Raw genomic sequence first — 20,919 nt, forward strand, 5'->3', positions numbered from 1 at the left:
GGGCTGCCCCAGCCAATCACCAACCCTATGGCATACACTGCTCTCAACGAGCAGAACATCAGCCTGAGAAAAGTAGTGCCTCGTGCCGCTGTCTTGACTCTATGGCAGCTAGTGTTACAACACCCAAGTTTTAAGCACCTACGACATCCATCCGAGGGCCACCCAAATATGTGGACTTTCTTCGCAGTACATCTAAAGGGGGGCCTATCTAAGCCTCTCTTATAACTTGTGTGGGGCAGGTATCAGGCCCACACCAAGCAAAATACAAATCTCCACTAAAACCATTTCCAATATGATGTGGAACACTACATGCCTTGCATGGAAGTGAAACTTTCAAACAACAAAATGCTCTCTATGCAAGACGTAACATGAACAAAATCGTTTGCAATACTGGAATAACAGCCAAACACTTTAATCCATGAAAAAGACGTTCTACAATAGCCGTCTGCAGCTTGCAAAGACACCGTTACAAAACTTGCATCGAAGTGATTCTCACCTAAGTTCAAGGTTGCTGAACTCATCCTTTATGGAGCGTATCTGCTTGTCTGACCTCTGTGGCTTGAGCTGCAATGGAGCATGTCAAAGAGTACTGTCACAAGAGTATAATGGACTACAAATAACCAACTAACAGCATGGGAAAAAAATGGACAAGACAACCCAGAACAAAACAGACCAGTTGGCAAAAACTGCTGTTAAACCTCGTGCCATGCATTTCTACAAACACACCAAAAAAACACACTAGAAACACAAGCCCTGCAGATACAAGTCCTGCAACATTACACATACTAACAGTAAATGTCATGGCCAATTTGCGCTGAGCACTCACTAAGAAGTTTCACACTGACATCATAAAGCATTAGAATAAATTGTTGGAAGTACAAAACACCAGTTATGTTACATCTTATGAAAAGAAACTAAATATGCACACTCATCATATTAAATCAAGGTTATAGTAGTGCCTATTAGATATGAACAACTTCTAATTTACGGCTTTTAGGTAAGTACTAGTAGTTCCATAAGACCATGGCCCTAACTTTTCATGACCATGTTCCCACTTTTTATGTGAACAACCGTGCATCACACCTCTGCATGTCACACAACATTAATTCCTTAATGCATGAAGCAACCACCGAAGGCTATTGATGAAGAACGGCAAAAAAAATGAACAGTTAAATGCGAAATGAAACATGTCACCACTACATGTTTGTTCGGCTTTTGCCACATGCTTTCATTACACAGTTCTTAAACCACGTAACAAATGATGCAACGATACCACTCATAAAATTATTGAAATACCTTTACTTACAGAACCAAAAGTGATCAGAAATCTGCAAAAAAGCACAGCAGCATGGTTTCTAAGCTCCTTCGACATATCCTCTCAACAAACATTTGTCTCAGACATTCTAATGTAGTGTTCCCCTTAAGAGACAATACCAAACAATTACAAACACAGTACTGAAACATTATTTAAAGGGGCCCTGTAAAACCTTTTTAAGTTATTAGGGAATGACCATACCATTCGATTCAGTTGCGTTACAAACATCCCGCTGGAGAAGTTTTTTGAAACTATCGAGTGTAAGGAGCATATGTAGTGGGGCTAGTTGGTAAGACATTATTATGAGAACTTAATTAAACTGCGCTGGGGATGAGACACCAGAGACGTAGACAGGACGAACACAGACTAAATGTCTGCATTCAAGTGATTTCAATTAATCAGTTTTTAGTCTGCGTTTTTCCTGTCTACTTCTACTCTGGTGTCTCATCCCCAGCGCAGTTTAAAGGGGCACTAAAGGCAAATAACAATTTATGTAAGAGTGAAAGTTCAATCTATGACAACGTCTAAAACGGCAATATTATCAACAGCAGTGCCCTACTTACCGAGAAATTAAGCTAAGTGTATCACACGATGAGCGCCACGAGCCGGACATTTTGGAAATGATTCCGATGACATGAGAGAGTCCGACTACAATTAATCACTCGTACTCAAATTAGCTGTAATAAAGAACCTTCCGTGCATCAAGAGACGTAATAAAATGCTGCTTGTTCGTTTCTGTTTGATTCGTGGAAAAAAGAACCTCTTTAGCGTTGCCATGGCGAACGGCGGGCGTGGTTAAAATGTTCAGTTTTCGCCAAACTGCGCTTCGCCTGGCGCCCGGCTTCCCTCACGTAGTCACGTCTCAGTGGTAGTTTCGGTAATGCGCACTGGCGCATGTGTTATGCACGCTCGGGAAAGTCGCTCTGACAAAAAGTTCGACAAAATGCCGCATGCATGTGATGTTGCCGGATGCCCGAATGGTGCACGGCGCCAGTGCATGCCGCCGCGCAGTAAAGGCGGGCAACGTTGGGCACGGCAACAATGACGTGAGAAGGACCGCTTTCAGGCGGGTGACTTGAAGTGCGCTAACGCGATGAGGACCACTAAAACGTGATTTTATTTCAAAATAAGCACTTCCTTGGCACAAAAGTACCACTACAAGGTTTCTGGACCACTATTTCAACAATCAACGTCGACTTAATATTTGCCTTTAGTGTCCCTTTAAGTTCTCATAATACATCAAGTACGTATTGTTATCGTTTGAGCCATGCACTTTCTCTCCTATCCTCGGCACAATTACGCTTGCTTTAAAGGGGAGAAGGCAAGGGGATAATGTGGTGCCTAAAATTTACATTGTTGCACGTCATGGCCTTGAGCATTTCCTCTACCTTCCTCTTTGAGCATATTGGTGGCTACCTCTGCTTCAGACGTCTGCAGCATGTGGCCTCCGTGATTTTTTGCCAGCGTGCCGTTCACGGCATTGGCCAATACCTGTGTTGCCTGCCTGATGCGTAGCTAGTAAACAGAGGCAGGCAGCTGCCCCCCTGCAGTTTTGAGCTTCCCCTGTCTCCTCCACACTCACTAAAGCCTTCTGCCACATTATTGTGTTGTTTTGGCACTTGCATTTAAGTTATATTGAATATGGGCATTATTTGTAATAATTGGGTTATAAATGTGAAGAAATTAAAGTAGACGAAAACATAACTTGCCGCTGGCAGGGGCCGAACCTGCGACCTTCGAGTAACGCGTCCGATGCTCTACCACTGAGCTACAGCGGCGGTCATCCCCCCGTCACATGCTACGTGACGCCAAAAGGCAGAAAAAGAGTGTTCTGCACTTGCCGCCATGGCTGCGTTCGGCGCTGACTAACACTCCTAGGTTTAAATGCACATATATACCCCATAAAGTGGACGGGGGGATGACCGCCGCCGTAGCTCAGTGGTAGAGCATCAGACGCGTTATTCGAAGGTCGCGCGTTCGGTCCCTGCCGGCAGCAAGTTATCATTTTGTCCACTTTACTTTCTTCACATTTATATCCCAATTATTACAAATAACGTCCCCTATAATTTCCTTGGCATTATTGTCTGTTAGTTCTCATTAATATTGTGTCGAACAAATAAAAAAAACGAGCCCTTAAAAGTCATCTTTTTTCCTTCTATAGTAATATGGTTGCACTGGGCTGTATCAACTTGCACAACCTCCAGCCCTGGCTTGTCATGAAAGCCAGCAACTATATTCAGGCTTAAAATATGGGCTGAACTGAAAATAGAAAATGCAGTAGGCTCTCAGTAAATGGAAATCTCCTAAACGGAATTGCTGCTTGAATGGAACAACTGCCCCTAGCGCGATTGGTTTCATACTTGAATTTCACACACCTGTTCATCTCTCAGTCAACGGAATTCTTGTTAACGCTTAACGAGAGTCTCTTGTAACAAATTTTTCGCACACTCACGTCAAACGCGAAGCTGTCCTCAAAGCGGGGGCAGACTGTTTTCCGGCGAACTTTGCTCTTGCGGGTCTCCTGCTTGGTGTTGCCATGGCACAGGGTCACTTGAGCGTATGGGTTGCAGGAGCCATTCACCAGTTCAAGTCGCTGCATTCTGTCACTCTGGTGGGCAAACGTGAAAACGATAACGGTAAATGCTAATAAAAGCTAGCAAAAATCTCGCAATGAAGGAAAACTACAAAAATGTATACTTGCCTAACTACGAGTTTTGCACAGGGTCCGTATATGGAAGACTTTGTTGACGGCTCTAACCTAACAGAGATATGGGCTTTCCCCTGCAAGCACGAAAAAAAAGGGGCAAAAAATTAATTGTGAGGCTTGTCATCTTAAAGCCACAAAGGGGATATGAAAGGTAGTGTAATGGTGAGGCTCCAAAATAATTTTGTGCCTCAGCCAGGTATTCTAAATAAACACTCACATCCTGCCACACAAGCAATGCTTAGTCCCTTCCAACGCCGCTGACAATAATCCCAATAAAAACTGCCAGTGCCCAGTCACCGACACAGTGACCGAGCATTGATGTCAAGGAACTGTACAGTGTAATAGTGGGGTCATACATTTCAAATCTAACTGCAATATATCCCATTGTTTTCAAGGAGCAGCGCTTTTTCCCACTTGTGTATGCACCAAGCACAGCAAAATCCACTTGGCAGTATTGACTAGCAGTGGCAGGGTGCTCAGAACTAACACAGAATTCTCCTAAGAAACAAGTGACATCAAGGTGCTAAGTAACCCACGTGAGGTGTATGATTCGTTCTCATAATTTTACTTTGAGCATCGGAAAAATGCAGCCACCAGCCTATCTAACTGAGGACAGTTAGAGAAGCCTTTCCTGACACGCAGATCAAAAGGCTATTTTTTTCTGCCTGCCTCTGTCATCTCTTTTCAGCTGTACCTACTTTTGTAGTCACGCCCAATATGAGTTGCAGCACGCTGCCCATGGTCAAAGTTGCGTCAACACTACATGGTGGCAGCGACATAGAAGCAATCAGTGACGTAAACATAGTTTCAACTGCTGGTATTTCTAAAACCAATTTCACCTTTGCCGGTGTTACAGTGCAGGCTTAAGGCCCCTTCAACCATGGCCACAGTGTTGCAACTCATACTGAGTGCCATTGTACCTCCATTTGTCACAGTTTGCACTTGTGCGTGCGAACTTTCAACCTACCTGCACTTCCGAGTCAGCGTCCACGGGCATGATAGGGAACCAGTTGTCTTTGCCATAGAACTTGTGCATGCCCTCTTTCTTGATAGAGACCTTGCCCAGGACTTTGTCCTTGTTGGAGGCCCGCTCTCGCTCAGCCACATAGACCGATAGGTACCGGAACTCCCTTGGCACTTCAAACTGGAAGTCCTCGGAAAAGAATGGACTGCAAGGAGGATTGGTGCAAAAAAACATTATGAGAGCATCTTTCAAGACACCGGAAAAGCATCGGGCTATCCGAAGTTTGGTGAGACGTTCTTATAATTCAACATTTCGGAAACACTAAACAGAAGTAGTATATCAGTTTACGCAGTGTTATTTCGAAATCCTGCGTCCACTCACTCGGCAGGAAAAGCTCAGCAGCAGAAAACGAAGGCCAAATCTTCCTTTCTCGAATTTCACAACATAAACGTTGGCCCGAGAACATTTGAGTGACTTGATGGATTTCCAAATATTTACTCATAGTCACGCCATCTTTGCAATAAAAAGGTTCTTCGTTGCCCTTTTTCTGCATTCAGAACCAATTACCATGTACACATGTCTCACTGTGACCTGACGATTAGTAGACCAGAAAGGACTTTGCAAAAGTGAAAGAATGGTGGTAACACCATCTCAAGATAATTCTCACAACAGCTCCCCATAATGTCAAGTGTTTTGAAGTCACCATTTCAGGACTAATGTGGGACGACATTTTGCCACTACACTCTGCAGAATTAAACATAATAAAGCACGAACATGAACGTGCAAAGATATGAGGTGCGCTTTCTAGTTATACGGATTATAAGAATCCAAAGTTTATGACTGTGCAAGTGACACCAGTGGCCATGGGATACAGAGCACAAAATGACACTTGACCACCCTTGCCTGCCCGGCCCCGCTTCAGACCAAGGACGTACCACCACAGAAACAGATTTCTGGCTACACCACTGACCAGTGGGTAAAGCTGATTCAGGAATGCATTATATCGGAAGATTTTGTAAGTGTGAAATGAGGTGCATGCATGAAAAGAAAAAAACATATGTTCTCACTGCCTGTAAAAATTAATGTTAAAAGGTAAGCACCCATCCTGAACTATCTTTTGTGTGATTCGAGCTTTTGTGGACACAAAATATTTAGTGTTAAACACGTACCAATTATCTGAACAGCAAATACTACACTACAACACAGGGCAATGCCTTGCCATCTGAGGACCAACCAGGGGACATAAAAACAGACAGCATGTTTCAAAGAAATATTTGCAACAGAATGAGGCCTGTCTTTGCTGCCACATAATTTCATGGCAGAAGGTGAAATGATATTGTCACGCGGTTTCGATGGTGAAGTATGCCACAGCCAAACTAGTAAGGATTGAACTACTTATTGGACAAACCTGTGCACAGCAAAGCGAACACTCACAGTGCAATGATAGCAGCAAACTAAGTTTAAGTTGTTGGCCATGAAAGATCTGACATTCTAAGTTGTTGGCCACGAAAGATCTGACATTCTAAGTTGTTGGCCACGAAAGATCTGACCATCTAAGTTGTTGGCCACGATAGCAGCAAAGTGATATTCATACATACACAACATGCACAGCTATTAGAGCGAAAACTTTCACGAAGCTTGACATGTTGCAACAGCACTTTACTCAAAAGTTTTGCATCGCACCCGGAGAAAGTAATGGAAGTAAAAAAAGAACAGGCATGCCGAGTGACAACTTTTGAAATACACATTACGTTCGTCCTTTATGGTATCAAGGCAGCTGTACGCACTCCTCAAGCAGCTGAAATGTTGTATATCAACCAGCTTCAACAACCTGCTTTGCATGAATAAATGAGTGAGCGTTTCATGATGAGAGCACTGTTCCAAGAGTGTGTAGAAAGGTGCGTCGCAGTAGTCGCAGGTCAAGTTTGCAAAGAACAAGCCACTGCCTTCGCAATATTCCCTAGTGAAGTGACAACCATAGTTTACTCATCACAACATGCAATGCTGAAAAGACAAAAGCACAAATATTAAATTGCCCTCACTTGGCAGGTGTGTTCATCCACTGTTCATGCGCTGTTTTGACGATCATGAACAACCAACCAGTCCAAACTACCACCCTTGTGTAGCCACACCCAACAACTAATAAATGGCATTAAAAATGAAGGGATTCGATAAAAATTAATGTTAGAAGGTAAGCGAACGCGCAAATAACGTAAAAAACCAGACAGGAGGTTGGCTGGCACTTCCCTGCAACAAGTGTGGCTGGGCGCTAAAATTCTACCAGTCTTAGCGAAAAGCAAGGATGAAATGACCCCCCTCATTATCGAAGCCCACACGATCACAAGTCTAAATGAGGGGTGTATTGGCACAGCTTTCATCACGTTATCTTAGAAGGAACTAGCATAGCTGAGTGACACAGCACGTGTACGGTGATGTTTTCTTGTAATTATTTTGCACCGCTGTCTTGCACAGCGCTGTCGGTAAATCACCACGTGCACGGTGACATTTTCGTGATTTGAATTTGCACCGCTGTCATACGCATTTTGTAAAATTGCACTGCTGCAATGCGCAATGTTGTCGTTGAAGTGTATAAAAGGGTCCCTTTACTCCCATCAATAAACTGCTGATAGTTTGCGTTCTGTGTGTGTCTTCGTGTTCTTGCTTCATCCCGTCCTATGCGCAACATTACCAGTCTCCATGAACCAACAGGCCAAAGTGGAAACCCTTTTGAAGGGATTCAACTAACGGCTAATAAGCGTCATGCAACTGTGTGCTGGAAATTGTCACAATGGCTTTGATGGCTATTAAACTCATTTTTGCAGAAGTAGATGAGATACAAGGATGAAACTTCAAGAGGACACTACGATAGCACATATTAATGCGCTAAAATCTCCTTGCACTCTCGAAACCGCAGACAAGGCATCATAATTATTAGCCATTGCCTTCTCTGACATTTTTGGTGAGGAAGTTGCAGCATGATCAAAAGAGAAACGTCGCAGCAACAAGCATTTAGATCGCGGTGGGCCAGTCGTTAAGGCATTTCGGTCACTGGAACGTATCAGCTATAAGCAGCAACAGTTTGAGACAATCTGATTTCAGTAAAGGTCAGCGCAGGCCAGTCCCGCTACAACAGACACCGCGGATGCAGGCGAGGCAGACGTGTGCTGCATAATCAAGAGAGGCGCTCACATCCGCGTGCAGGCGGAGAAAGGCAGACGGAAAAGAGAATCCAGGTGTGGGTTGCCGGCGAAAACAGGTCACCCTTATCGGGTTCGCGGCGAGCGTAATTAAATGGTGAAAAAGACTGTCACATCCACTCCCCGACTCCCCCGCAAGATAACAGGTGTGTATGTGTGTCCGGCGCCGTGACATCGCACGCCGATAAAAGAAGACGGAGAGAGGACGCTTTTGCGTGCCCCTTATCGGGCGTAAGAAAACGGTGAGGCGATCTAAGGCGATCTGCCTTCAAAGGGGACCGGAAACGGGGCACGCACGCGTGCGGCACGGATCTAGCGCAACGCGTGGGAAAGGACCGCTTTCAGAAGAAAAAAAAATAATCAAAGCACGGAACGGGGGGCTCACTTGAGGGTTTTCTCCTTGGTCGTCGTTCGAAATATCTCCTCCTGGTCGAGCTTGATGGCGCAGTAGACGTCACGCTGTTCCACCGAGCCATGGCTCCTTGGCGGCAGGTTCTTTGCTTCGCCTGGAGAGCACCGAGAAAGAGAAGAAAAATGCCCACACTAGGCCTCTTTCTCCGACGACGCCACAACGCGCAGCTCGGGCGATCGCTGCATTTTTGTTTGTTTGCTTTCAGTTTGCCACATTTTCTGGTACCTGAAGAGCCCGTGGGTAGTTTCGAGGAGTCATCTTGGGGCGCGGCAGCGACCACCGAGTCACCAGCGCGAGGCAAGAGCGGGGGTGTGACGATCGAAGCAGCTTGCGAAACCCCATTCACAAATCCTCGCTACAACTCTCATGAATGAATGAAGGAAGCAAAAAAATTTCTTTCCGGGATCATTCATAAGAGCCCAAGGTCGTTCCTGGCGCCAACCACGCGGCCGGCAGGCGGTGGCATCAAACGCAACTGTCGACGGCCAGATTACGATATAAAGACACGCGGAACGGACCGGACGAATCTAAAGTACTGAGAACTGACGCTACGACGAAGCAAGCGACAACCTGTTGGATAGGCCTACTCGAAGCTCCCATTTCTGAACCAGCCGACACACAGCGTATAGCAACACACTAGCCTTAACTATGATTTAAACCGTAACAGTATGCATTCAGAGTTCGGAAAAACCAAAATAGAACGAATGACTTACCGATCACAACGCGTAATCGCTCTATTAACCGCACATCATTATCAGCCGCCATCTTCCATGTTTTACTTCACGAAATCCCGTCACTACGCGAGAAATCGCGAGAGCAGCGGAGCTCATTCATGAGAGCGCACGGCGGCACGACGATACAAACAAAAGATTACTGCAGATAGACATGCTTTGTGTATCTCTGAAGCAGTCCTTTGTTCTGAGGGAGTATTAACCGCTTAAAGACTTACTATTTACTTCATAATTTACTGGATTATAAGTTGTTAAACGTCGGTATCGATATTTTAGTTGTTCCTATAGGTTTTCTCTGGCTGTTACTCTCACTTTCGCAATAATTTCCGGTTACGCGACATATCGCCAGAAAACTCCCATCGTTTATATGTGTTGAGCAATTGTCAAAGCCTCATGATGTAAATGACGAGCGAAATTGACTGCAGGCATTTGTTACAGCACGACATTAGCACGTAAGTTGAAGTTTACTTCAGAGAACTGTTACAGGTAGGGCAGCCGAATCGCACAGACTCCCAACTCCATAAGCTGGGTAGTATACCTGCCTATATCAACCATAATTAATATTTTTCGACGGTTGACGAAATGCCTATTAATGGTTTGTTAGATCGCTCGTTGCTTGGTCGGCTTGGTTGTCTGCTAACTTTGCGCTTCCTGAAGTAAATGCGACAGCGACAGCCGCACCACTTCGCGTCGGGCACAAGCACAAATAATTAACAAAATTTCATTTTCACTTACGGCTAGCATATAAAATCTCTTTGTTACGCGTTTCAATTGCAAAAGTGTGCCTTAGCTTGAAACTGGCACTAGATATCAATGTGTCCAAAATGCAATGTTTTTTTTAGAAGTTGCTTGTTTGTTTACTTGCGGCGATTACGAAAATGAAAGGCGCTGTCGATCCTTGCCAAAAACAGGCATGTGCTATTCAAAAATGCCTGCAAGGTAAGTCACTATACCCTTTACATTAATGATCGTTCTTCTTGCTGCAAGCGTACGCATGCCAAAAAAGGCTAACGAAAGGTGTTGGTTTCGTGAGTACCTCCTTCGAAGCAGGCCACCGTGGGTTTGCGATCGATCGCTTTGGATGACTCGATTTCGCGCCTCCATTGCATGCGTCTTAGCTACGCGCATGTGAATAATAAACAGTGATTGTAACTAGACCGTTGCATGCAAGCATCCGCTACGTGCACACGATAGGCTTGACAGGCATGGTGCACATGTGTGGATTTCGGGAAGCTTTTCTGGCGCAAAACGCTCTAGCTCTAGTGCAGAGGCGTGCCCGATTTCAAGCCTGTGAACCTTAGTTAACTAATTCCTCATCGGTTCTTTTTCGTCCTCGGAAGCAAACAACTACAAAGAAGAAGCCTGCTCGTCCTTCATCAAGGAGATGTTGAAGTGTTGTGAGAAGTGGAAAGAAATGTCTGGCTGCTGCGCCGGGTTCCTGAAAGACGACAAGTCGAAGTAGCTTGCGACCGTGTTGTCCTTTCGAAGCAGTTCTCAGCCGCCTTTGTTCCCCGTAGATTGTGTATTCCGCAAGTTTTAAATATTAAGTGCCACGATGGTGCAGCAGTCGAGCAGGTTCAGCGTGGGCAAAGTGAAGCTCTACCACCACCTCGTGCTGGCGGGGCTCATGCGGGCCGGACTGATCGTCGTCGGTGAGTGGCAGGACCAGAACCTGCAGGTGAAGTACACCGACATCGATTACCACGTATTCACTGACGGCGCCGCCTACGTGGCCAAGGGAGAGTCGCCGTTCCTCCGGGAAACGTACCGGTACAGTCCCCTGTTGGCCATGCTCCTCGTTCCCAATGTGCTTCTTCACCCGGCCTTCGGCAAAGTCCTCTTCTCCGCGGTAGACGTCCTCGTTGGCTACTACGCCTATCACATCGTGCGTACGGCCAAGTTCAGCGAACGCAAAGCCGTGCTTTGTGCCTGCCTGTGGCTCTACAACCCCATCACTTTCGCCGTTTCCACGCGTGGAAGCTCAGATTCCATCCTGGCGCTAATAGTCGTCTTCTCCCTCTTCGCCCTACTCAAGAGCAGGGACACGGCTGCCGGCCTGGCCTACGGTTTGTCGGTTCACCTCAAGATGTACACGGCCGTTTATGCGCTCCCCATCTACTTGGCCCTGCAGACGAGGCTGCCCTCCGGGTCTGCAGCAAAGGGAGAGTTGGAGAGCTGGCGCTCCTACCTGTCCCGGCTGCTGTTGCCCAATCGGCGAAAGCTCATCTTCCTTGGCTCTAGTGCAGCGTCCTTCTTCCTGCCAACGTTCCTGTGTTACATGGCCTACGGACGAGAGTACTTCCAGGAGGCATTTCTCTACCACGTCTCCCGGAGGGATGTCCGCCACAACTTCTCTCCTCTTTTCTACCCGCTCTACCTAGCTACCGAAAACACGTCCGGCAGTGGCAGCACGTTTGCTGCGCTCTTGCCGCAGCTCTTGCTGATGCTTTTGCTGTCCTTCAAGTATGGGCAGCTGAGTGACCTGCCTTTCGCCCTGTTCTGCGTCACGTTTGTGCTGGTGAGCTTCAACAAGGTGTGCACGTCACAGTACTTCCTGTGGTACCTGTGCCTGCTGCCGTTGGTGTTGCCCAAGCTGGGCCTGAGCCTGAGGCGCAGTGTGCTTCTGCTGCTCATGTGGCTGGGAGGGCAGGCACTGTGGCTGGTGGAGGCCTACTACCTCGAGTTTGGCGGCAAGCCCCTCTTTCTTCACGTCTGGGTGGCGGGCCTCATGTTTCTCACAGCCAACACTTTCATCCTCTGCTTCATGATGGCCCATTACCAGAGTCACATACCTAGAAGCAAGAAAGCGAAGAACAAATGAATGTACCGGTTTAAATTCATTTTTTATTATTATTTATTGGAGAGCAGCCAAAACTGGACTTGTGCGCTCCTCAAATGTAGTCGGCACTCTTTTTTTCTGCCCTTGACTGTAGCTACTCGGAACTTCGGATGCAGCATAGTCCACTAGAGATGGCTGCGCCCGCAAACCTGTGGTAGTGTGTGTAGTGGATGGACGATACATATAGGCCTGTGAAGCAACAGCCTCCCATGCCTGTGCGCTTCAAATTACACTCTCATGAACTTGGAGGTGACTGAATGTTCTTGTGGTATGGCTAACACATTTGTCGAAAGGTTGTGCGTGTCAAGTATAATGAGTATGTGCCAGATATGCGAGGGTCCTCGTTGTTGCGAGCAACGTTTTGTGGCCCCTGTGTACCACACAACCCTTGCATATGCACCACAGATGGAACACGGAGCTTTGTCAGCCTGCTTTAGAGGGCTGGGCGGCATTGAACGAAATGCTCATGGATGGGACAGCTGTCAAGGGCATATCGTTGTGGAGCTGTCCTAAGTTACTTAATGGGCCAGAAAGATTGCACTGTGCGTCATTGCTTGCTGGACAGCTTGTCAGAGCTACTAGTCTTGAAATGAGCACAAACATTTTTCTGAACATGCAGTCAAAGTGTAGAAACTTTACAGTCCCCAAGTACTCGAAAGGAAAATACAGTGTCTATGCACATGTGACAGTGTGCAGTGTCAGGAAACCATGTCAGTTGATGATTATCGCAGAAACTATTGCCAGCGAGTGTAAAGTCTGTGACAAAACGTAGGTGTTTCCCATGTGTACACTGGATATTCATTGCGATGCAAAAGGCATGTTGTACATATAGTACCACCATCTGTGCATCTGTCCATGTGTCTGTCATGCTGATAGCTTTCACTGTACCTTCACTGGTGGTGACCAGCATTGTCCAAACTAGTCATGGAACAAGATTAATGGCTTGTTGACCGATCTCTGTCCTTGTTCTTGCAAGTGACAGTCTGAACCCTAAAACCAAATTTATTTTGTCTGATCTTTATATAAACTATATTTTTTCTAAAATTAGCACCGTACTTATGTGTCATAAATGACTTCAGCCACATATGTAATAAGTTAACTTTAGGCAACAAGCACAGGCAAGGAAGAGTATTTGCAAGTGACCATCATCTCAAAGCTTCTTGTATCTACATAAAGCACACACAATCTGTAGTTCCAATGTAGCTTTTGTGCATGACGAAGTTCTTTTGACAGTTTAGTTTCTACTGGCAGTGGACATGGCAGAAATATAACTCGTGATATCTTGTGTAATTTTTCTTTGGTTACCCTAATGTGCTCAGTGATCGAAACGTCCACCCACGAAATGAACGCACACTTTTTCCTCCTCATCTAAACCAGCAAGGCTTCACTTGTTTAGGTAAATGACAAATAATTTATTTTAAAGACACCACAATGAACATTATGTGAAGGAATGGGTTGAATGTCCTTAATGACCCTAAACCCCCTCTTCACAAACACACTTTAACAAAAAATTTCTTTCTCAGCTCCACCTAGCGTAGCACAGGATCACCCTTGACTGAAATGCGCACTGTACTGTAGTAATCTCGGCGATAAAGAATCAGTTGAATGCATCTCTATTCCTGTACCCTCGACGACAACACTATGCATTGGGAGCACCCGGTTAAAAGATTTTGCTTGCACAACAAAGCGACGATAGTGCATCTATTGAACCTCAATGCTTTCATTTCGAGGCTCAGCTTTGCTGCCCGCTTCCTTTGTGCCAAGTCGAGTGCTCAGCAGAGGTGCAAGGCTGAAAACGTCGACGGTCATTTGAAGGGGTACCACTAAAAAGGGGTGGTGATAATGAAGCTTTATGGCAACATATTCAAATGCCTATGAGCCTCTTTCGATTATGTTAATATGGTATACAGTGAAGTCAATATTTCAAACAGGTACTTCTTTCATTACGCAGGCACTAAAGCAAGAAATAGGTTCAATTATATCAGTAAATTGCCCTTTTGCAGTGCCAGAAGAGCCACCGTTACTATGTATATATGCAAAAAACACAAGGCTGGTAGTGACACAGCTGGAAGTTTACACACCAGCTTGCTGTGACATAATGGATTTTGATCGGATTTAGTTGGCCTCTAGTGTCTCTTTTATTCGTGACTGCTGTCTAACATAATGGTCTAACATCAAATACTCGACTGGTTCACATGTTGAGCCGTAACGATAAAAAAATGGTAGAATATTTTGCAAATGGTAACTTCACGCTTCCATACTGGCGCTGGAGTATTAATGCAAATAGAAAAAAAACTGCACTGTGACCTTAATTTTTTCTTGCAGTGATTGACCTTCTGCTCCAAAATTAGTGAACAGGCTTGAAACAGTACCCTGTCAATCTAAAATGATCAAGTGTTCACATAAGCTGTTAGTTGTATGCTTAGAAGTTCCCAAAGTGCGTGTTTTATGTGCAGTCTTAAGGCTACAAGAGAAACAAGATGTCATGACTTGCTGTTTCACAAGATGGTTATCAAATTCAAGTTTCTATAGTCGAGGTGCAACTTTAGAAGGCAGTGGCATCTCCTCGAAGGTGCATGCACACGAGCCTGCAATGATGAGCGCATGCTCGTGACTGATGCTGCAAGCTGTACGGTCAGTGACCCGACCGCCGGAGAACATCACTGTGTGCATGAGTGGGACTATTTCTTTTGTCGTAGAGGCAATCGGCTGCCGTGCTACATATGAAAGGGGCCTCTCCTGCCTTCATGAAGGAATCATGTACCACTTTTCGAAGTAATCATCGAATGACCTCAGTATCAGAGTTTATTGCCCCACGAATCGATTGCCACAAAAGTTCCTCGAATCTATCAGGAACGAGCGGAGCTACAGGTGTTTATTGCGCACTTTAAGTGCTTTCTCTCGTCCCAACGAGCGCACTGGAAGCTACACAGGGAGGGACCACATGGGAGAAAGAAGTTACATCAGTGCACGTCATGGCCTTGAGCGTGCGAGGTGAAACATGATCGCTCTCTCCTGTTGCGACTCCTCTGCACTAGGGGTTTCGCTGTGTAATGTTAAAGGGGTCATGAACCACTTTTCCAAGTAATGATCTAATGATCTCAGTATTGGAGTTTACTGCCTTCTGAATCGATTGCCGCAAAAATTTCTCGAATCCGTCAAGAACGAGCGGAGTTACGGGGGTTTGGCACACACTCTCAGCGCTTTCTCTCTTTTCTCGTCCCAACAAGTGCACTGCAAGCTACACAGGGAGGGATGGCACGGGGGAAAGAAGTTACGTCAGTGTGTGTCGTGAAACTCGATCGCTCTCCCGCTGATTCACGTGTGCGAGTGTGGCTACCGTGTAAAGTTAGCAGACTGAGGAGTGCGGTGCCGACAAGTGGCGGCACCCCGTGGCAAGAAGCGCGTCTGACCTGAATGCCGCTCTCGATTTTTGTCGGCTACCAGCCAATGAGGATGCTATGTCTTTTGCAATGCGGAGAAGCAGACACGCGACGTCAACCGGCAGGTGCTCCGCCCACCGACGAGAGTGACAACTGGCCTCTGTTTGAAAAGAGGGCGCCTGAGAAAACAGCAACTACGCGCTCCGCTTGCAGCCTTTACACGGCGCGCACGACTGCAATTTGGCTGAGCATTTCATAGCCGTGTCATAGCCGAGCATTTCATAGCCGCAGGATGTGTTTTTTCAACAAGCCTAAGGGGTGCTTCATGACCCCTTTAACACACTATGGAGCGCGGCACCGGCATGTGGTGGCACCCCATGCAAGAAGCAGACGTGATCTAAATGCCGCTCTTGATTTATGTTGGCTGTTGACCAATAGCATGCTATCCACTGTTCAACATCAAACAGTAGGCACGAGCAGCTCCGAAGAGAGTGAGCACAGGGGTCTGTATGAAAAGAAGGTGCCTGAGGAAATGGTAACTTTGTGCTCCGCTTCTGAACTCTTTGCCATGCACGACTGCAAGATTTGGCTGAAGTGTTCATAGCTGTGTCTGCTATCCACAGGATGTGTTTTCCCACCAAGCTTGAGGGATGGTTCATGAGCCCTTTAAATTGTATCCTACTATAGAGCTCATAGCACAAGAAACCATCGCTGTATGGCACACCTTTTCTTTTTCCATTCAGACAGTGTTACTTGCAGTCTAGATTGGGTTTAGTTGTAGTTTTGCAATGCAGTTTTGTTGAGTTTCCCTGTAAGCAAACTATTTGAGTTCGTGGACAACAGATGTAAGGAACAAGAAGGGAAATCTGGGTTAGTTGGTTATAGTTCATTTTCGATCAGCTTACAGCGCAAAAAAGATGAGGACACAGACCAAGAATGCAATGACACGTTAGTTAAGAGTCAGCGCTCGTGTCGTCGCATTCTTGGTCTGTGTCCTCGTCTTTTTTGCGCTGTAAGCTGATCGAAGATGTAAGGAAGCTAGCTCTTTTTAACAGTTAATTAGGGATGGGCGAATATTCGGACGTTTCAAATATTGGAACGAATATTAAAGTATTCGAATTCGCTTCGATACGAATTTATATTATTCGAAATGAATGAATATATGTATGTTTAACCGCACATAACCCCCTGTAAAGGTGGTTTCACTGCAGCGTCAGGTTGCTGTACCGTGAAATCACCCTGGCAGGGGAAATCTGCACTGCTGCAAAGCCACACTTTAAGGTTAAGTGTACATATTTTTTTTTAATTTAACAGCGTGTTATATGGTCTTATATGTGCTAAGTATAGTAATTTTTAACTTGTAACGTATTGTACCACTTATAACTCGCACCCTACTGCTATTCAAATTTTGATACCATTCAAGGTTTCTTCCACTTCATTTCAAACCAAAAAAGTGACATTCACTCATACCTAGTTCCAATTCTTAAAAATATTGTGCAAGGGTCATGAAGAAAATGCTCAATTTTTCTTAATAATATGTGGTGAGTACTATTCGAACTATTCGATTTGAAATTATTCGACCAAATCACTATTTGCTTCGGATTCGCTTCGAACCTCAAATTTACTATTCACCCATCCCTACAGTTAATCCCATAAAGAGATCCATGTTAGAACTCCCAATCATAAAATGTGTAATCACAAAATGATCCCCTCCTGAAGAAACAGAAGTTCTGGACTTGTCGCAGTACACTTTTCTATGCCCCATTATTATATATGGCTACTTAAGAGATGCAAGGTCATTTTTTGAGCTGTAACAGAGGACCATATTCTCTTATGCATAAAGTACGAGCTGCAAACGCAACAACTATGGAACGCTTAGCCGTTCTCCATCCCCGGGCACATACAAGTCTCCTTTTAAATGAAATTTTATATGTTAACTAAATTTTATATGTTAACTGTCAAGTCATTCACAAATTTTATGGATGACTTGCATGATCTCATTGCAACAGGTATTGCTTGTGGAGCCTTTATGACAGCCCACCAACCATGCACTTTTTAGTTTTTTAAATGTGACACTTCTCTCTTGTGGCCACTTATTTGCAGTTTTTATAACTGGCATAATTGCACAGAAATTATGTTCAGACTAAAGGCTATGCATCCATGTGTGACTTACCGCAGCTAATTTTATTCCTCTTGATAACATTGGCATTGAAGTGGTTTTCTTTTATTAAAAAAATTGCATACATTCAAACTGAGCTTCTCAAGTGGCACCATTTGGCTATGTTTACATCATTTCTTGGTTCGGATATGAGACAATGTACTTATCATTACATATAGAATACTGCCCAGATGTAGCCCATGTTCATCGCCAAGCGTGTGTCTTTTAAGTGATCTTGTTCTGGATCTGGGCACGTGGTTTCTGCACAGGAATACTACCAGTTAAAAGCAGGCTCGTAAACTCGGGAATATGATGCAACCCGAACGGCAGGCAAGTCTCCACATTCCCACAGAGGAACATGCCACGCTGTGTTGCAAGCTGCTGTGGTTGCAGCACAGAATCAAACCGCTTACGCAATGACATCTTGTCTGTAATTTTGATTTTAGCAATTTGCAACTTTCTACAAACTAAATATTGCCATTTTTCTTGACATGTGGTAGTTAGCAATGTCATTTGCAAGTGGCTGGCCGGCTTCCCGTCATGGCCATGGTGGCTGAACAGTTGCAGTGCTAAGCTGGCATTGAAGCATTGTACAAGTGTATGTGTGCTTAAACATAGCAAGGTACTTGTAGCACATGGAAGCGGCATGCCTCACTGCAGAACCTGCCCAGTTTTCTTTTTCTGCAACGCTTTGATGATGATATGTGATGTTTTGCAGCGCACGGGCCAGTTATGGCCAAAGAGTGCCAAGAAATGGTGTGTAATGTGTAAGCATTGGTATGGTTAGTGACATTTTGTTGTTTAAAGGGGTCCTAAACCACTTTTCCACGTAATTGTCAAATGACCTCAGTATCGCAGTTTGTTGCCTCATGAATCGATTGTTTCACAAATTTCTCAAATCCGTCAAGAATGAGCAGAGTTACAGAGACTTTCGCACACTTTAAGTGCTTTCTCTCTTCTTTTGTCCTGACGAGCGTGCTGGAAGCTACACAGGGAAGGATGGCAAGGGGGAAAAAGTTACGTCAGCACAGATGATCAAATACAATCACTGTCTCTCGCTGTGATTCGTTTTTGTGAGTGTAGCTACTGTGTAATGTTATCACGCTATGGAGAACGGCATCGGCATGTGGCGGCATCCCGTGGCACGATGCACACCTGGTCCAAGCGCCACTCTTGATATATGTCGGCTATTGGCCAATAGTGTGCTATCTGTTTGATGTCGACCACAGGTGCCCCCCTTACCGAAGAGAATGAGGATGGGCCTCTGTATGAAGAGAGCGCACTTGAGAAAATGGTAACTTCGTGCTCTGCTTCTAAACTCTCTTTATCACGCACGACTCCAAGATTTGGCTGGCCTGTTCATAGCAGTGTCTGCTTCCGGCAGTATACGTTTTCTCACCAAGCCCGAGGGGTGGTTCATGACCCTTTTAAGGTGGCTGTATAGGGCCCTAAAACCATGTGCATAAGTGTGTAAAATATGCACGTGTTGCGATTATGATAATGCAACACTCCAATGGTCTAGTCTCAGTAAGAGAGAATTTGTAGAAGGGCAGAGAAGTTAGAGATAGCTCATTGGAGCCTGCTACTGCTTTGTGACAATGGGAAGCAGAGAATTGACTATAATCGTGACAGACGGCATGTTTTACACAATCATAAAGCGAGTGCTGGGTTCAAGTCCACTACAATGTCATGTAAAAACTAGTTCCCTGTCAGCCTTACCACTGCACACTTTTGTTGATGCAAACATTCTGTAGTACTTAATATTTATTGTGAAGAGTGAAGTGTTAGGCATTTATCGTTTGCATTAGCATTCAACGATATCGGCGAGGAAGGCAGGTATTTTTATATTTTCCTTCAAGCACTAGTGCGACGTGATGCAAGCGTGCAGCCTTGCTCCAGATAAATGAGTTTTGCCAAGTGGCTGTGCCTTTGCAAATGTACAGCTGCTTGGATGTACAAGCAAGGCACACGCAAATGCCATACACGAGTACGAACCTGTGCTAGTTGGATTTGTGATCAATTTTCTGTTTACAAATGCGACGAGCGACGGAGCATACCGTTTCTCTCTCTTGTGCGGCCATCTGCACTGAATGCACAGGCCGTTGCACTTCATACTGAGCAGTTGTGGCGAGGCGTCACTTTTTTCTCCCCGTTGCACCATCTTCACTTTGTAAACAAGCATGACCTGCTCTGTACATTGTAAATATCCTAGTCAGCAGAGTACACCCCTGTGTATTTCTTCATGCAGCTGCTCAGTTTTGGTGAACTTAATATTTTGTATGCACTTCCTGCCTATAGCATTATCAAATATGCTAGCATCTATGGCCAAATGACACTTTTCGATTCCCTCACCCCTCGATTGTATTCTTGTATGCATCCCCTAGTTCTTTTAGGCGTGTCTGCACACCACTTGGAGGTGCACGCTTTTCTTTTGTTTCTGAAACGGCTTCATACACCCAACCAAGGATTGTTTGTTAATTTATTGTTTACACATTTTTTGTTGCATTGACGTGTGGATCCCTTGAGAGGGAAATAAAGTGGCAGAACAAAATTGTAGTTGTGCTCCTCTTTACTATATTCTGAACTGTGCTTCAAATGCTAGGATGTATCAAAAGCTCTTCTTGAAGTACTACTGTTCTAACAGTATTTTGGATGGTAGCAAACATTTAGAATAAAACTGTATGGATACTTCATACATTTAGCACAGCAATTATGCATGTGCATTCAAGTTGCAAGAATGCAACGCGTTACAACCAAGTAGCTCGCCCTATATTGAAATCTCGTTAAATGGAACCTCAAGGAACCAGAAAAATTTGTTCCAATTAATAGGAGTTTCATTTAGTGAGAGTGACATGCAATGCTTCAGTGTGACCTCTCATATGCCCTTTCAACAATGTTATTTACGTAGCACAAAGTGAATGTACAAGCACTCCACAGGCCCTGTTCCTACTGAATACATGGACTCCTGCCCACCAGTAACTGACACCTCTTCTGGTTTTAGAATAGCAAACTGAGCTAGTTGGTATGGATTCATACTTAGGTATCTGCAGCACTCCCAAAAAAGACTAAGGACGAAAGAAGTGCACAACTTCGTCGTGTACACTTCTTTCGTCCTTCTTTTTTGCGAGTGCTGCACAGTCCTAAGTATGGACCTCTTCTAATGTGTCAGGATTGGCCCATGGTGCATAGACTCTGCCACAAAACTGTGGGAGT

The 20,919-nt window shown here is 45.0% G+C and overlaps 2 protein-coding genes across 2 annotated transcripts in view; one reads left to right on the forward strand and one right to left on the reverse strand.

Moving 5' to 3' along the window:
• The window catches only part of LOC119385795 (ras GTPase-activating protein 3-like), a 45,985-nt gene extending 36,548 nt beyond the window's left edge, over positions 1-9,437 (reverse strand). The window contains 7 exon segments of the mRNA XM_037653178.2: positions 497-564; positions 3,768-3,898; positions 3,901-3,923; positions 4,017-4,096; positions 4,990-5,191; positions 8,569-8,689; positions 9,309-9,437. Coding sequence (XP_037509106.1) covers positions 497-564; positions 3,768-3,898; positions 3,901-3,923; positions 4,017-4,096; positions 4,990-5,191; positions 8,569-8,689; positions 9,309-9,360 — 677 coding nt within the window. The 5' untranslated portion in view covers positions 9,361-9,437.
• Positions 9,438-10,140: 703 nt separating this feature from the next.
• LOC119387049 (GPI mannosyltransferase 1) lies at positions 10,141-20,257 on the forward strand. Its single transcript, XM_037654350.2, has 2 exons — positions 10,141-10,265; positions 10,667-20,257. The coding sequence occupies exon 2, from the start codon at positions 10,882-10,884 to the stop codon at positions 12,145-12,147; it is 1,266 nt and encodes a 421-aa protein (XP_037510278.1). The 5' UTR covers positions 10,141-10,265; positions 10,667-10,881; the 3' UTR covers positions 12,148-20,257.
• Positions 20,258-20,919: the final 662 nt, after the last annotated feature.

This window comes from Rhipicephalus sanguineus, chromosome 3 (genome assembly GCF_013339695.2).
Source record: "Rhipicephalus sanguineus isolate Rsan-2018 chromosome 3, BIME_Rsan_1.4, whole genome shotgun sequence".
Taxonomy (NCBI): domain Eukaryota; kingdom Metazoa; phylum Arthropoda; class Arachnida; order Ixodida; family Ixodidae; genus Rhipicephalus; species Rhipicephalus sanguineus.